We start from the raw sequence: 18388 nt of genomic DNA, 5'->3' as shown, positions 1-18388 counted from the left end.
GGTGTGAGAGAATAAAAAACGAGAGCACATTTTCAGCCCTGAGCAGCACCCTGTAACAGGAAGATTTTACATGTACTCTCAAAGGATGTGAGAAGGCTGATAGAGGAGTAGTGTCTAGGAAGGACAGGGGGAATGCTTGCTCCTTAAAGAACTGGAGGCTTCCTCTTTCTTGCTTTTGAAAATCAATTTCTAGATATTTACGATATTGAGCAGTATTGTGACAGTAAATTTTACATGTTGAAGATGCTATATTAAAATGTAAACGACATGGAGATAGTAGTTTTAACCCAGGTTTTCTCAGTTTTACATTCCTTTTTAAGTGAAGTTGCAAAAGGAAGATGTAAGTGTGGAAGTCACCAATTGTAGCTGCCAAAGCATCATAGCTTACACCACCGATATACATTCAGATCTACTTCATCAATCCAGTTGTCTTCCTGCTTCTCGAGTTCCTGAAATAATGAGCCTTTTGAGTATTGTTAATTAGGGGCTTCATGCTGACAGCGGAGCCGTAAGCAAATTTACCAATAAATTGTAACTGACCATTACTACTTTCTATTAACAACCCTAGTGGCAATTTTGATTCTTATTTACTTAATTAGTAGAACACATGTTGATTTTGAAAGCATCTGAAAAAAGTGTGAATGAAAAGCTTGTAACTGAGTTTGAATTTTTTAACCTTTTGAGCCTTGATTAAGTTCTTGGTTTAGATGATATAATCTGCCAGGAGGGCAGTATTAAAAACCATTTCCATTGTGTGTAATATTTTCTAATTTGAATATTCATGAAGAATTGAAGAGTCAACAGAAAATAGCAAAAGGTGTGTGCTTTGCAGTGACATAAACAAAGGGAATCCTGAGAGGTGCAAAGGTGTATCTGGAGTCTGGTGGCATCCTGGTTCACTCTAACTTTGCAAAGTAGTGTTCTGTTCCTACCAAATTCCTGAGATAAATCTCTTTACCTAGAAATATATTTCTTGCCGTATGTTTTGTATAGAACTAGAAGATACGTAATCAAAGAAGAATTATTTCTCTTAATTCCTCACTAGTCCGACTTTATTACCCTGCAAATTAACTTAGCACATCATCTGTAATTATATTCTATATGATGGCAGAAGAATAAGATCTTTAATTGTTAGTCTCTGGATAAGATCTGAACACATTATCATAGTTGCCTAATTACCTGCTCATGTTTACTCTCAAGGTTGATCTTATTTTAAAGTCTTTCAGAGAAATGCAGCCATATATGTCACTTTAAGTAATGTGTCACTAATCAGTATAAATTACTAATGCTGCCTGGGCAAAATCTAATCATATTGAACCAGGAGAGAGAAAGGAGAGGGGGGAAGAAACCAAAAAAGTGCCATTTTATGAAGTGCTAAGCAAATAATGAATTTTAGCAGAGTCAAGACTTGCTTTTTGTTGTCGTGTTAGATAGTGGTAGTGAGGTTTAGTTGCCATTCTCAAATAGAGATTCTCTTAGTGCCAGGCCACATTTAATCACATTTTGCAGAAGACAGCTGGGCATTGCCAATTTGTGCTGTGTCAGCCACTTTCTGCGCAAGGGAGTGTCTCATTGCTTGGATTTTAGCATTCTGTAGCAGAAAAGTTCCCTCTTCTTAAAATGGGCTCAGCAAATAGCTTGTGTGGGAATATAACTGTAAAAGCATTACAATCAGCTCTACCAATAAAAAGCACAAATATTAGGTGGAATTTTAAGATGGCTTTTGAAAAGATTTTCACAAAACCTTTAAAATGTATCGTGCATTGTTAAATTCTGGTAGCAATTAAGTTTATCTTAGTTTTTTTTAGTAAATGTGTCTCTGGTAACAGTTAAATTATTATCTGGTTCAGTGGTTTGAAACACCTTTGGGCGCGTTTGAAAAGTCTTAAGTGTATTTCAGCTGCGTCAAACAGTATGAAAAGATTCAATATGTGGAAAACCTTGGAATCTGTAGATATCAAGATTTCTTCCAGGTACTAATCTCATGAAGACTGAAGGGCAGATGGTATCCTTTCAGATATGGTATAAATAGCCAAAGAAAAGAAGTGTCAAAAAGGAAATAGCAAGATAACTCAGTATTTATGGAAGGTACACAGAAGTGTACTTAGAGTGGGTTAATCACATCACATATTTATTTTTGGCAATAGAAAGGCATCAGCAGATTGATACAGTCATTGACATAATGAATATTAAATGTGTAACCAGTCCTGTGCAGTAAGTAAGGATACATACCGGCTACTAATATTTGCAAGTATATTGTGTCTTAAATGAATATGCAGTTTGTCCTACCATTTTCTTTTAGTGCATAATATCTTCACTGTTTGTTTAGGTTGAAAGTATTGCAGAAGGCAGAGGAACTTCAGAGCAAAATGATATTCTAAATTTTTTTTTTTTTTTTTGTATTGCTGGTGGTGAGGAACTTTTTGAAGGTAATTACAAGATGTCTGTATTCATATAAGGATAGCTTCAAGAATCTTACATTTAAAAGGTAATTATGAGAAAATACAAAAAGTTTGAGATTTGGGAGCTGTGATTTATTAATCTGTTATTAATTGTCTCACTGGAATGACCTATAGACCTGTTGTTTATTTGCTTTCTGCGTACAGCATAGACAGAAACTGCTCCTTGATGTAAAATAGTGAAATATTCAGAAAATAATTTGTACCCTTTCTCAGGTACCCTGGTTAACATACAATGAATCATTTTACCCACTGACTCATTCTTCCATGCAAAGAGACCTGCTTCAGCTAAAGAGTAGTAAGACGGCTTAAGCAATCCCTTGGGAAATACAATTTTGAACCCTCTTAAGAAGAGGGAAGGCGGAAGTGAACCAGGATCTTCCCTATGATGATTGAATGTGTTCACCAATTAATTCAGTGCAGCAATCAAACCATCATCTAAAAGTAAGGCATTAAGTATGTCTGTTTCTCTTTTTTTCTTTTTTTTTTTTTATTTGAAGGAAAAAAAGGCAGCGAGGGGGGGGCTGTTAGACCCCAGAGAGCTTTCAGCGTAGGGAATCTCAGGAGGAGGAAGGGAACTGTTGATAATCCAGGGTAACCTACTGAATTCTGAATAAAGCTGGTATTTAAAATACCCTGTTATTTTGAACATTTCCTATTGATTAGCTTAAATGGTTCTACATTCCAGTATGCTCATTTGCATAGATCTTGATCTGAGGTATCTTAGTGTGTATTTATCTTAGTATTTTGATTAAGATCAGGAATGCGTTTTTGAAAGGAATCACCCAGTTGCCACCAGTTGCTACGCTTTGGTTCACGTTAAGGAGTGGTCTCAAGAGTGTGCAAACAGGATTCCTGTCAAGGGACACTAAAGCTGAGGATGTATTCTGACTGCTAATGGGCATGCCATCTCTGTGTCCAAACCAGTTGTACCTGAAACGTGTAGCACATCTGGCTGATCCTCAACGCCAACTGCTTTGCTCTACAGAGCTGTTCCTGCCACACCACAATAGTTGCTGGTATGAAGTGACTATTAAAACCACTCTTATATTTGCTGTATCAAAGGTATATTTGTGTTTTGGTTTCATTGACTACAAAAGTTATTTCATTCCTATTTTGATAAGAGAATTTGTGGAATTCACATATCAGTAGTCTCAATGTCAAAAGCCTAAAAATTAATACATTGATATTTACTGCTAGGGTATTAAATTTTATCATTTGTATGTTTGTATAAGCACTGTATGCATATGCTTTTAACTGAAAAAAAATTTGGTCTGCAATGTTATTAAGCAACTGTATCTAAGAGTAAGGGACTTGGTGGGTGTTTTCTACTACAGATGAGAAACACAAGGAATTTTTGTCTGGTAGATGTAATCTTTAAAAAAAAAAACAAAGCACACAGGGAAGATATTCATGCCTCCTAAAGCAAGGCAGTAAAGTTGACATTTCGAGTGAATTTAGCCTCATCATTCCATGTATCATTTACAGTGTTCTTAATTAGGGAAGAATGAGGAATTTCCAGGCCTTTCTGAGGATGCTTTAAAACAGCGGCACTAGTTGTGACCTTTCAGTTCCTGTGGGCTCAGCAAAAGGTGGCTGATAAATGTCACATCTTAAACTGTGTCAACTGGGCTGTTCATTCCCTTTTTAGTAAACAGCCTGTTGTCAACGTAGCTCAGTTTGACAGCATAAATATCATTGTGTTTTAGCTGGCTACTTTAAATTAATAAGAGTATGTATCTCTATTTAGTAGTATAAAGTTACATGGAAATTTTCTTTAATTACTCTAGTGACTAGCACGAATGGTAAGTCGGGGCACCCACAAAATAGCATTCCCAACTTTTGTGTGAAGCTTCTTAAAGGATGTCCAAGAGATTTTTTAATTTGGCACATTCAGATGTTAGAGAGATCTGAAAAGGAGGCTATAAGAAACATTTTTATAGAAAGCTTTTCTACAGATAGATTGATTCTTTAATTCAAGGCCATAATAATATTTTTAATGTTTTATTTTTCTGTTTTATCAGTTGAAAATAAATGATGGTGCTTTTTAAGAAGAGACAGAGGGAGAAGAAGAGAGGGAGAGAGAGAAAAGCAGGATAGGAAAAAATAACGGGACTGCAAGAAGTGCCCTTGGCATAGGTGGTGAAATGTGAGCACACACACATTCGTAAGAATGAGAAAACTCCACTTGGAGAAATACGCAGAAACCCTTATAGGGCAGAATGGGGTGAATTAAGAAATAGGGCCATGGCAGAGTGGAAAGAAGGATATGGAGGGCACACAGACAGCCTTCCCTCAGAGCAGGGTAGAGTGTTAATAGAAAAAGTTTGAAGCCCAGGCAGATAAGTGGGTGCCATATAAGGAAAGTTTAGGGAGCTATGAAACTTGCATAATAACCTTAGACTGCAAAAAATTATGTACTGTGCAATCCCTTTATTTCATCTTGTTACTGGAAAAAAATTCTGGAAGTGGGGAGAGATGAAAACCAATCTTGATTTAGTAAATAGCCTTTGATGATTTTGTGATGCTTTTGGTGATCACGCATTTTAATATCACTCTGTTTTGCATTACATTGGAAAAATCTGAACTTCAAGGAGTTGAAGAGCAAGAATCACTGCTGATGAAGATGTAAGGAGCTAAATAAATATTACTTAAAGGACTTCTCAAAGGGGAAAAAAACCCCAACCCTATGAATGTGCTGACCCTGTCTTGAGAATTAAGTTAGATGGTACAATTTAAAGCTTTGTTCCAACATCTGACAGGCACAGTCTGCATGCTGATGCATAATATCTGAAGATTGTGTGCTTGAAAGAAAGCCTTTTCTGAGCTACATTCTATTTTTGTTAGAATAAAGCAGCTGCTTTTTGGAGCAGAGATCTTCTAAAGTGCTCAGTCTTCTAGTTCAAGTTAAGTATTAGCCAAGTATTGTGAGCGAATCTTGTGTATGCTCTCTCCCAAGCTGCTGAAGTGAAGCAAACTACTTCGACCATAAATTGTGCAAATGCGCAGCTTGACCCTGAGAGGTGGAAGTAAGTTTGCCACTGTACCTTACTCCCAAGTTGTCACTGCCTCAGCAATCCAAAAGCATGGAAAGTTTGGGGCAATTTAAACATGATTTGAAAAGAAATATGGATGAGTAAAACTATGTTTTGGAGAGACTGTATGAATGGATTGCTGTGGTCTGCCCCTGATCATTTCTGAAGAAAAAAAAAGTTGCTTAAGGAAACAGACAACGGCAAACCCAAATGTCACCTCACTAATGGAGCAATTGTAGCTGCAGCACTGCCTTCCACAAGTAATAGCAGGTGTCTTTGTACATTTGTTGTTTAGAAAACCTTGTTTTAAATATTAGGTGTGAGGTGCCCATATCATTCTGTAAATACATTGAAGTCAACAATTGCAGTTATATGCAACAGACATACAGCTACACAGTAAGTGCCACACTTATTGTGGCCATAGATGCTTTTGATGTGTTTGAGAATTTGTTTTGCAACTTTGGGTTTGTTTTCTTTTTTTTTAGACAGGGTGGGGAAGGGGATTGGAGAGATCAGAGCTGTACAAAACGAGCACAGGGAAGATGAAATATCCTGATCCAGCAATAGTAAATTATGTGTGTATTGTCTTAAAGAGCTTTTAGAACTCCATAAAATAACTTGTAAAACTTTGCAAAATACAAAATTAAGACAAAAATAACTTTCTAGGCTATAATATATGCCTGTAACCTAATTCATAATAAGAAAAAATAGCAGGACAATATATAGGAAGAAAGTGGTGTGGACAAAAAAAGGAAAAAGTATTGAGTTACTCTTATATGCAGTGATAATGGCATAGTACAGCAGTCTTGCCAGTATATTAACATCCTGCAAAAGGATATTCATATAAAATCTGTTGCTCTGGTGCACCAGATAATTACCAAATTATGCAAGACATAGGAGATTTAGCACAAAAAGGATAGATACTGGCTTTTGCCCTTTATTGAAGAAGTTCTAAAAATTTCTGGTAATGATGTTCATGTTTGTACAGAAATTTTTGCCAATAGTTTAAGCCATATTGTACCTGTGATCAGTGGCTTTAATCCATGACAGTAACAGGAAAGTTGTATTCCTTTGCATTATACATATGAGATGAGATTAGTGTGGTGAATCTGTATTTTGAAGTTTAATTCCAGTTTTTGTATTCTAATGTGGTTTCATTAATTACGGTGTTTTAAGAGTTGATTTTGAATACAGTTCAGAGAATTCCGGGGTCAGAAAAAGCAGCTATTGAAAGGGTAGCTAAAAGAACAGCTTTTGAACGTTGGAAAATAATGGGTGATGAGAAAGTAAAAGGGAAATACAATAATCTAGGAGAGTTTGATTTGAAAAGTGGAGATTTCAGTCCAAAGAGAGGTAGGATTAGTATGCTGAGTAATGGAAATGTAGAAATACGTGAATTAGAAAGGGGAAACTAATTCAGGTTCCAGAGGTCAGTGAATGATAATACCTTCAAATGGTAAAATGTTCTCCTGTTTGCTGTTTCTATTTGCATGTGATAAAGCTGGAAGAATAAATGTGAAAAACATTATTTTGAGAGTGCTCTTTCTAGCTTTAAATATATGTAAATTATTTTTTTTTCATTTGAAGAAGCCATCCAGAGAAAACACATGACCCTGTTTCCTTTCATACTTTGTTCAAACACTTCTAGTAAAATATTAGCAATAGTAGCATCCTTATTTTAAAACAACTATAAAAGTGGGAACGCACACTTTGACACTTGGAAATGTAAGCACATTTCAAAGATGCAAGCTTGCTTTGTCAGTGCTGTAGTTTATTGAAAGATAGAGGGATAATAAATTGAAACAGATGGGTATTTATTGGAAACTTCTTGAAACTTTATTAGTTCCTACATATTGCACAGTGTGTTTGAAGAAAAAAAAATAGCGTAAGGCTAAAGAATGTCATTAAGTTTCTATATCTGGAAAACAGAGAATTATAAAAGGTGTTTCTTTTGTTTCTGTCTTTAAAAGGTGGCAGAGATTTTAAAGCTAGGTTTAGGTTTATTGCCTGAACTGAGGTAGTTTCAGAGTCAGCTGAGAATGAGACCCTGTTGTGTTAACAGTGTATAAACATAGAAGTCATTGTCCCTTTCTCAAGAGAGAGAGAAAATAACCAAGGACAGAACAACGGCGTTGCCTCTGTGACTGGCAGTGTAGGAGGTTAGCACATGTGCGTTAAAGGTTGCATTTGTAATTTCCTGTCTTTGGAGAGGGCAGAGGAAGAGAGGAGATTGGCAGATGTTAGATAAAATCAGCATGAGGAGAGTGACAAAGGCAGAATAGAAAGAGGAGGGGAAATTTTACAGCTGTGGAGCGTGACTTAAAAGTTTAAAGCCCGTGTTCTTACCTCACTAACTAATGCAGGGTAAAATCCTAGGAATGGCAAAGTGATTGATCTCACGTGTAAATATATTGAGAGAAACTCTACACTTCTCCTGGGGATTTACTTTGGCCGCTTGTGAACTGTGGAGAACTACAGATATCTGGTCTTCACTAGATTTTACCAAATTCCAGCTAAGATGATGTGAATACTTTCAAAGTATGCCCCTGGGGTATGAGAGAGAACAAGGAGGGGTGGGAGTGGCCGGTTCACTGATGGAGGGATGCTCTGCGGTCTGGGCTGGAGAGGAACCTTTGGTCTGACCCAGGAAGGCTTTCCCTGTGCAGCACTGCAAATGGTACTCCGTGAGGCTACAAGCACTTTAGCACTTCAATAGAAATGTGCTAATTTCTGCCCACAGTTGTTCAGCCTTAAGAAGCTGGCTTCATGTTTCAGAAAGGGCACTGGGTTTTTTGCTTTTTTTTTTTTTTTTGCTTTTGTAAGTCTAAAGGGGGACAAATATTTCTACTTTGCTACTGTTAAAAGTCTTTGTTAGTAACTTCGGCTTCCAATTCATTACTGCAGTCATGTTTTCAGAGCCTGGTGTGAGAGATAAACCCTTTGCAAATGAAGACAGCATCCATTTTCTTTCTACCTCAGGCCACACAGAATTGATTGGGGTAATAAAATGACAGTACCATGTAATATACTGACGGCTCTTTAATTTGAAAACTAGTTCCAGGCTGATTCAAAACTTGTTTAAAGCTAATTTATTACTTGTGTAATTTTCAACTGGACTAAGGTAAAGGATGATACATGAAAACGGATGCAGAGTTAACGTAATGTATTCAAACTTGTCAGGTTGAAATCATCTGTAAAGGGCGTGTGGGTATGTGGGCTGATTTGTTTGGGCTGATTTGTTTCAATTCTTTTTTAGCTTTCTTTTGTTTTAAAGTAGCAATGGCAGAAGAAATAGCGGATGCTTCGCTGGTATAAATACCACTATAAGACAGTATTTTTCCATCATCTTGTTTCAAATGAAACTTCTTATGCTTTCTAACAAATTATTTTATGCATACTTTTTTTTATATATGTCAGTTCTCCATTTCCTTCAAAATCAGAAGCTGTGTAGAGTTTCTATTTCGTATGACTCACCATCTGTGCTGACAGTAACATGGGTTCTATGATTCTGTGATTGGTAAATAATTAGAGTATTTTCTTACCATGGTGTTCACTGTGAACATTCCCTATCAAGATGCGTGTCTGTATATACGTATTTGTATCATATTTACAATTATGTACAGTACCTGTCTTTGTATGTGTACTGATCTTGTATTTAATGGTCTGGGTTTTAACAAACAAAAAGTAAAAATAGTCAAGTCCTCAAATTAAGCCACAACATCAGTGTAGCATGAAATGTAAATATTTTCCTCTGAAATCTATCACTTTTATGTAGCTCACAAATGAAATCCACATCTGTTCTGTATGCACTATTGATTTTTCAGCCTACTGTATCAATGATACTTCTGTGCAGAGAAGGACAAAACTAAAAGCTCATTGTTTGCTTCTATTACAGTAGATGCAAATAGCAAATATGCCAAATGGGATGAAGGGGAAAAAAGAACTGAATGTTTTGAGGGAGGTGCTACAGTTGGATACACCTTTGATTTCTCACTTCCTACCAGTCATTGTCACCTTTGATCTCTGCTGACCTGAATTAAAAAAAAAAGAAAATGCTGAAGGTCCAAGACTCAGAATTTAACCAGCTACACTTTTGTGTCTGCTGCCAAGAAGGTTCTAACTGGTGTCAAGACTAGCAAGCAAGTTCTGTCCCAGGACTAGAATATCCAATTTGTTATGTGTTTGTGTCAACATTTAATTCAAATACTGGTTTTTTTGCACAACTGTGATTGATTCAAGCCAATGTTGTTGTGGTGCCTTAAACCGTGTGAACATTTAGGTCATATGAAAAGAGACGTAGTTCAAAGCAGGGCTGTCTTTCTTGCATAAAAGTAGTAGAATCTCTACACATTTCATGTTTCCACTTCAAGGTTTTGTAAGTCCAAGAAGAATCATGTTCTGAGGAGCTTTGATCAAAATCAGCATTTTGCAGGAAAAATGTGATTCCTGAGCATTCTGAATGTATTTGTTTATGATGCACTTACATTTTGATAAAGAATTTCTCTATTTTCAGGAAACTGGAAGTACCACTTAATAGTCGTTTTCCCCCATAATTTATTAATTAATATAATTAAATATTGTGATCCATTAGAAAGCCATGTCTTGATCTGTCCAACTTGAAAATGCAGATATCTGAGCTTTTTATAAGGAGGTTGGAAAATATAATAATATTTTAATGAAATGAGAAGGGCCTAAGCACTAGCAAAGATGTGTACCGAATTACTTATTGTGTAGGTTACATGTCCATGTACAGTCATGTCCATCACTGCTGCAGTTGGGGCTCACAGATCAATGAGAAATGCCATTGACATGGTTTTCATCATACAAGGCCTTGAAAAAAGAAAGAAGTGACTTTTTGCAAAGTCACTCCAGTATGATAAAAATAACAATTAGGAAGGACAAGAAACTAATTTTAATTCTTTTTGAAATACATCTTTCCTTTTAACACTTCTCAGTAAAAATGTTGTTTCAAGTCAGAGATACAGATTTTTTGCTTTTCTTTACAGAAGTAAACAATGTTAATACTTTTTCAGGTTGTTTTATTTGCTGAGTACAAGTCAAGGTAACAGGATTTGTTACCAGAACTGTTGCTCACTTTGCCACATACTCAGAACAGACTGAAAAAAGCTTTATGAAAGTTCTCACTTGCACCTCACAGCATTTTTATCGTTGTACCTTACATGAAAGGATCTCATTCCACTTACTGAATATGTTTATTTCTGGAAGCTGTACTTCACATGTTGCCAAACTCATTCAGAGTAACATAGATTACCTTTCTTACATACGTCCAGGCTCTATACAGTTTTCCTAAGAAGTGACAGCAGTGTGAAAAGATATTGTCGTGGTTTAACCCCAGCCAGCAACTAAGCACCATGCAGCCACTCACTCACTTCCCCCCACCCAGTGGGATGGGGGAGAGAATTGGAAAAAAAGTAAAACTTGTGGGTTGAGATAAGAACAGTTTAATAGAACAGAAAAGAAAAAACTAATAATCATAATAATAACAATAATAAAATGACATTAATAATAATAAAAGGATTAGAATATACAAGTGGTGCACAATGCAATTGCTCACCACCCACTGACTGACACCCAGTCAGTCCCCGAGCAGTGATCCCCCCCCACGAGGCCAACTCCCCCCAGTGTATATATTAGATTTGACATCACATGGTATGGAATATCCCTTTGGCCAGTTTGGGTCAGGTGCCCTGTCTGTGTCCCCTCCCAACTTCTTGTGTCCCTCCAGCCTTCTTGCTGGCTGGGCATGAAAAGCTGAAAAATCCTTGACTTAGTCTAAACACTACTTAGCAACAACTGAAAACATCAGTGTTATCAACATTCTTTGCATACTGAACTCAAAACATAGCACTGTACCAGCTACTAGGAAGACAGTTAACTCTATCCCAGCTGAAACCAGGACAGATATAATAAACCCAGTGTAATTGGAAAGGGTGATGCATTTTTTCAGCTTGTTTTCTGAATAATAAAGTAAATTTGTTTTCCATTCATCTCCTTAAAAATGGAAGTATTATATTAGCTAGCTCATTCTTAAGAAAACTATAGAGAAGGATGGCCAAGCTGCTTGGAAAGAAGATATTCGAGACTTGATGGGGGAAGAGAATCTGTGACGTGCTGGTCCTGTTGAGGCAAGAGGAATGGAACAGGAATGTATGTTTACCACATTGCAGTTGCTCCAACCATTTTTGAAAACCATCGTTTATTACTTTCAAAGATCATAAGCAACAAAAAAATGTTGCTACCATTATCCGGCCACAGGTAATAGCAACATAATACAAGTTTGTTCAGACACAAAAGACAGGCAGAATTCAAGGAGAGAAATCACTGAACCAAAGAAGTCAGACATATACATCATTTTCTTCCAGCAGATGTGGTTGTTACTTTTGGTTTTGTAAGTAGCACAAAAGATCTTCTGGAAACATATTGAGCTGATAAATTGCATGGCGATGATTTAACGTTCCAGTTCTCAAGGAGAAACCAAAACAGTACTGTTCAGTACTCAGAGTCAGTTCATGGCCAATTGGGTCAACAAGAAGAGATAGTCTCTTCGTCATAGTTTACTAGGAACCAAACTGAGGAGGCCTTTGAGAGAGAGGACGTTTGCCTGTGCAAGTCCAGATCTGCTAGGGAACGAGCGAGCTGTCAGGATGAACGTGATGCAAAGTTTATTTTTATGGCATATAGAGCATTGGGCTTTTGTACAGTCGGTAGAGGAAAATCAGACTTTTATTATCAGAATGCTAGAGATGTTTCTCCTTGTAGTTCACTGTGTTTAGCCGTGGTGTTGATATTCTTTTGAGGAGCTGAGAAGGCTGAGAAATAGTGTTTTATTATTCCTGTCATGGAATTTTTTGGGATGGTAGCTTTACCAAGATACCTCATTTTTCCTTTTGTTCCACAGATCCAGTGCTTACACATATAAAACAGTACAGTGCAATGGCAGTTGGACTTCATTGTTAACATTTTAATCGGTAGTATTCTTTAGTCATTGTTGAAAGCTGATTTTTCCTAAAATGTCTTCCTCATACTGAACTTTAAACTTAAGGTGATAAGCCACAGAGTGGGCCAGAATATCCTTTTTATAAGTCACAGAGAGGTGGTGCAATGAGAAAGGCATAAAAAGCATTATTTGAAATATTTAAGCTCAGAAACTATTTTAAAGGGATTCACTTGAAAAGGTACGTGAAATAGAGATACTAGAGTATTCCTCCTCCAGGCCCAAAGAGATTTTTCCAACTTTCTAGCCTCCAGCAACCCCCTCCATGTATTAATTCTTTTACAATATCTGGTCTTACCTGTCATTGTCCATGTGATTCAGTGACGGGTGTTTGACCACAGTGTTCACTTTTTACCTTCCAACAGTCCAAACATACATTGGGCTAAACTGCAAATGCTGAATATTATCATTACAAAATTTTAATTTACTTTTTAGAGGTTGTTATGTTGAAAAACTTAATAATGAGCTTTGCAGCTTGCAGTTTCCAAAAGTATAATCTTTATTTCCTTGCAATTAATAACTGTAGAGAGAAAGTGATATATCAAAAGCACATATTCTCCTTGCTAAGCGATGACATCTAAAGTATCTTCTGTAATGAGCATTACAATAAGCACAGTAGAGATAGTACTGATTAATGGATTTTTTTTCTCTGTAGTAAAATATCTCAATCTATGCAGTTATCAAAACCACTGTGTAAAGCAGTGAAGGTATTAAAGTGGTTTTTGTTTTGACTGATCTAGTCACATTGCATTGCAAAGTCAAGGTAATTTGGAAAGTAGAATGTAAACTACTTAAGAATTTTTATTTTGTTTATTTTACTGTGCTGTTAAACTTGCTAATAGACAGCCAACTCTACTAACTTTTCTAACTTTACCGGGTTGCGTGCTATATCGATTTCCAGTGATTGATAAAATACATTTGGGAGGGGTTGTTCTAGCATGGTCCCAGCTGTTTTGCAGAAACCTCCATCTTAAATCAGGGGATGAAATGTAATATTCCCTTCCTTGCAGTTCAGGAGCAGGGATAGGTATGGGCAAAACAAGCATGCTTATTCAGCACTTTGCAATTCTGAAATGCTATATAGCTATTTAGTAAGTCTTAAAAATGATCTTGTGAAGAAGATACTACCATTTTAAGAGAAAATGTAAGACAGATGTTTTTGCCTCTGGGGTAAAAGAAGTTGCCCAGAGTAAAAAGAGTAGAGTTTTAGACCTCAAGTATTTTTCATTTCTCTGTGCTTAGAGCACAGTTCCTCTGAAAAGTCTCATTTTCTTGGCGTGCCACGTCAACACGCTACTGAGGGGTCTATTTGTCTCTGTTGCCCTCAGGACTCCGAGCCGTCAAATGAGGTGGTCTCAGAGGCCCCAGGTAATGTGGTACCCTCTACCTCAAGAAGTAGCTCTGAAGAGCTGGTATCGGTGGCACAGAAACGTCCAGAAGAGGTAGGACATTCTGTGTCTATTCTTTTCCACGATTAATTGTTGGGGGATACACGTTTGCCTCTGTTTTTCATGCCTAGTGTTGTTTTACTCATAGCAGAGACTTTTTAAAGCTAACGCTCAATCTTATCCTCCCATACCAACAACATGCAAGACCAAGGTAAATCTCAGGACCGTGATTAACGGTACCTGTAAGCCAAGTATATTCCATCTGCTATATTTTTAATACTGTTTCTTATTATCAGTGATTGGGAAAATATTTTTGCTTGTTCCTGTCTTTCACTCCATGACAGAAACAGGAGTCTCATTAGATTCTGGCAAATTAAACTTTATGACACTAAAGGAGTCAGAAATAATATCTGTACCTAGCTATATAGGTAGATGTAAAGCTTTTGCCATCCTTCTCTAAATTTAAATACACCTAACTGATGGGTTGTGCAAAGGAAAGACCCTCACTAGTATGAGCCTCTTTTTGTGCCCTTGTTTTCCAAAAAATGATACAAGATGCTAATGATGTAGCATGATCATAAGTCCATCCTCCCTGTTGTTATAAGAAGAGGTGCCGGCTTGTAAGGTAGTTCCATAAATAGCCAACGACTTGGGTTTTTTTCTGTCCCTGCAATGCATACTTGTCACAGTACACCATAGCTGGAGAAGAGGTTGTCTGCAGAATTCAAACTCACAACTTCATTTTATGGTGGCAATCATCCTTTCAGAGAACCATTGTTACCCTTAAATTAACCCTTGCTGTGAGAAGGAAGTCCTTCGTGTGGAGTAGCCTTAACATTATTAATCTTGGCTTCCTGAAACTGTTTAGTTATTATTATTAAAGATATTCCAAGTACCCGCTAATATAAAGACTAGTCTTTCCTGCTTTTTTCTCAGATTTCTTTTGACTATAATCTTCACAGTCGAGTATGAAATACTAGCCATAGGAAATACAGTGGCATTTATTAGTTCTTTAGTGCAGCCTTTAGTTAATTATCAAATACCTTCTTGAATTTCTCCTTTCCTAATAGTCTTGTCACTTTGTCTGGAGAAGAGGGAAGTCCACAGTACAGGGCCAGGAGAATTCTTAAGAGTGTCTTCTGCATTAAGACCAAATAGGTACTTCACTTATTTTGGAGTATGACCACATATTCTAAGATAGAAAGTCAGGTTATCACATCTAAGCAGTCCTGAGGATAGAGTAATATAAGCTTTTAGTAATATTTTTGTTTATATTCTTGAGTAGCAGAGGGACTTCTAGTCTATGGAGGGCCATGGGTTCTGCCTCTTAAGTCTCAGCTTTGTCAGCTTATCTCACTCCACTGGAGGAGTTAAAATTGAGAGTACAGATGATCTTTAAAAATAAATACAGAGGAAAAGTGCTGCAGGAAGAGGAACGAAATATGGTTAGTTAATAAAAGGCGACCAAGAGGAAGATGAGTATACAGTTTTTGCCTCTGTGAAATAAAAACCAGCTAAACTGGGGGGAGAGGAAACTTCAGAGAACTGAAAGATGAAAATATACCTTTTGAATTTTACGAAATATCTCAGTAATAGTTTATGTTGAAGCTGTTTTACTGAATGTGGGGTCATAAAGTATTATCTGTGTTTTATAAGGGAATGAGACGTTCTCCAATCATATTTACTACAGTTTACATAAAAAAAGAGAGAGGTGAGTCAGAAAGAGTTTTGTGGTTCAATTTGCAGGGAACCTTGAGAGGGGAGCACCAGTATGCTGAATTTCCAAATTCAGAACCCACCATGAAACAACCCATCTAAGTTACACATGGGTAAGTCAGCATGGTAAACAAACATTTGTGAATTACACTCTAAAAAACAGGTCAAAAAAAGTGTTTGCAGAGCTTTACTTCCACTAATGCCTTTTTTATTTCTCATTTTATTTGAAGTCTCCTGGTACATCACTCCCTTATATTCTTTCAGTATCTGCTTAATGAGTTAATATTTGGAATTAACTACAGCTGCTAACTGGTGCATTATTTGTATAATAATTTGTCTCTGAATTCAACCATTGGTATCGGTGCAAAGGCAGTTGTTGAGGAGAAGCTCAAATGCAGCCATGAAAAAGAGAAATAGGAGAAAAGTTTAAAGAAGGCAAAATGTGTAACATACTGAAGATTTCAGGAAGGTGGAGGAGAATTGAGGAGGATGTGGAAAGTGATGTTCAAAAAAAGTCTCGGACTTGCAAATGTGAGGAGAAACAACTTCTAGTAGGAGAAAGTAAGGAAAATCCCATGAGTCGCCAGATTAATTTGTACAAAGCGTAGTTTTTTCCTGCCTACAATTTGTTTTCCTCTTAGGCCAGTCTGAATCTAACACCTAGTTACTTGGGTCATCAGTTTTAACTTTGTGGGATGTCATTTGATCACTCAGATGAGGCTTTGTTTTGCCTGTCCAGTTGTTCCTCCTAGTAGAAAGGATAGCTCAATTTTGAGTTGTACTCAACAGGAGGGCAGGATGGCGTCCGCTCCTCTTACTGCCTCCCTTCTTCCCAGCCTCTTTTCATGCTCGAAATCAGATTTAACTCTGTGTAGGATAGGGACAGTGTCCAGCTATGTGGCATATGACAAAAGCCACTGCAGAAATAATTAGCATGTTGGGTGTTGAAATTTAGATACCTGTGAAATTTTTGTACCTGTGAGGGATTCAGGAAAGTGTGTGTGTTCATCAGTGTATTTCAGATGCAGAAACACTTTGGGTTGTAAAATAACCAAACTGTGTTTAAAGTTAGATACCTTATTCTGTGTTTTCAAAAGCTGTGCAAACCTCAATAACATTTAAGTTGTATAGATTTGAATGCTTGAATGATTTTAATTAGTATCCATACTAAATTGAGAGTTACCTGTGTGATTGATGAGTTAATATTACATATATTTATTGTCTTTTTTTAAGAGTTGGAACTGAACAGTGGATTTGAAAGAAAAATTCAATGCATGTGAAAGGGGACAGGACAGATCTGTGCCATCCTAATTTCAGTGTCATTTCTTTAGACATTCTTTGCATTTTCTTAGGAAACTGTAGGATAACACTGCTTTTCGTAGGTTGTTATGCTAAATCATATAGTTTTGACAGTTTCCCTCTAATAGTAATGCTTAAAACAGGAATTTTGTTCCCACAACACTTTCAAAATTCAGAACTGCACTATTGTTGGTATGCCCTGAGTCAATACATTACATTTTATCTCTGATATCACACATTCTTTACCATGAACTGATGAAAGAAAATTCTCTGGACATGTTGATTACTTAAGATTCAGAGCTTTTAAAATGTTTTAAATGTACAAATATACTTGTTTGAATAACACTGTAGTCATTTGATAAAATTGAAAGGCTGATGAGTTAGATTTCATGACCTTTACTCTTCTGTCGTCACTTTCGTTGTGCATCTGGCAGTTGCAGTATATTTAGTAAATATATTTATGTAGATATTTAGATGAATATACAGTGACGTTGAAGAAAGTGAAGGTTTGTTGTTAAAGTAGTTTTGCTTTCCCTTTTTCATGTAGCAGCTAAAGAGCCAGACAGGTGGGCTGTACCTTGATACCATTTCTCATAAGCAGCACTTTAATCCACAGGGAGTGATGGTGGCAGTGGTTGGTTATCTGAGTAAGAAGAGACTAGTTTTGACAGTTCCCTTAAATGTGAGTCTCATAAGAGGCATATCCTCTTCTTTAATTAGGAGTAAAATAGAAATACATGAGTTCTGTGTATTAATTTCCTTTGCCGATCCTGTGGCAAATCAATTAATCATGTTGTAATAGTGCAAGCCTAGAGGCTAACAGAGCTGTTCTGTCTGAATGGCTGTGTTGCCAGAGCAGCACAGATACAGATGAAATGCTGTGCCATTCTCTCTCTGGGATAAAACAATGAATTAAACAACCAACCAACCCCCTACTTTCCTCTGCAAAAAAGCATGTATATGTGTTCTGGAGCATTTTAGGGTAAAATATGAATCACGTGATGGTAGCATATGAACATGAGTAGCTTATATATCTGTGGTGCTTTCTGAGTGCTGTATTAAAACTAAAAAGCTGTGCAAAGCATTGTGATTCTCAACTAAAGAAAGATTAAGATAGTGCCCATTAATCTGTTTCTGAACTACTAGACGTTCACTGCTTGCAGTTTATCTGGATAGAGCACAGATTTTTTTCCATTAGTAATGCACAGCTGAGGTATAGTGTTTTCTTTTATAGGAAAAGATGTGTCCCACACTTAAGTCATCTGCCATTAGTCATAAGTATGGTACAAGCAGCTTAAAAGGATTATAGAATTCAGTGTTAAACTCATTGCTTTATTCTTGGAAAATCTGGGGGAGCTATCTGCATTATTTCATATACAAGCAAAGGGAACGTTTCTTAATTTTTATGAACATAATTGGCAGTTCATACTATCTTTTGTTTCTTGACCTTCCTTGATCTCTGGATAAAACCTTTCG

The 18388-nt window shown here is 36.7% G+C and overlaps 1 protein-coding gene across 3 annotated transcripts in view; it reads left to right on the top strand.

Moving 5' to 3' along the window:
- The window catches only part of PHF14 (PHD finger protein 14), a 169266-nt gene that overhangs the window by 120912 nt on the left and 29966 nt on the right, over positions 1-18388 (top strand). The window contains exon 18 of one of the 3 annotated variants that reach the window (XM_030008261.1): positions 13838-13951. The exons of 1 other annotated variant lie outside the window; for it this stretch is intronic. In XM_030008261.1, coding sequence (XP_029864121.1) covers positions 13838-13951 — 114 coding nt within the window. Of the gene's footprint in view, positions 1-9389; positions 9408-13837; positions 13952-18388 lie in introns of those variants that run through there. One more of the 3 variants, XM_030008264.1, reaches the window with a different exon arrangement.

The sequence above is a fragment of the Aquila chrysaetos genome, chromosome 3 (genome assembly GCF_900496995.4).
Source record: "Aquila chrysaetos chrysaetos chromosome 3, bAquChr1.4, whole genome shotgun sequence".
Lineage (NCBI taxonomy): Eukaryota > Metazoa > Chordata > Aves > Accipitriformes > Accipitridae > Aquila > Aquila chrysaetos.
The sequence above is the reverse complement of the archived record's forward strand: the minus strand, read 5'-3'. Positions and strand labels throughout refer to the sequence as shown.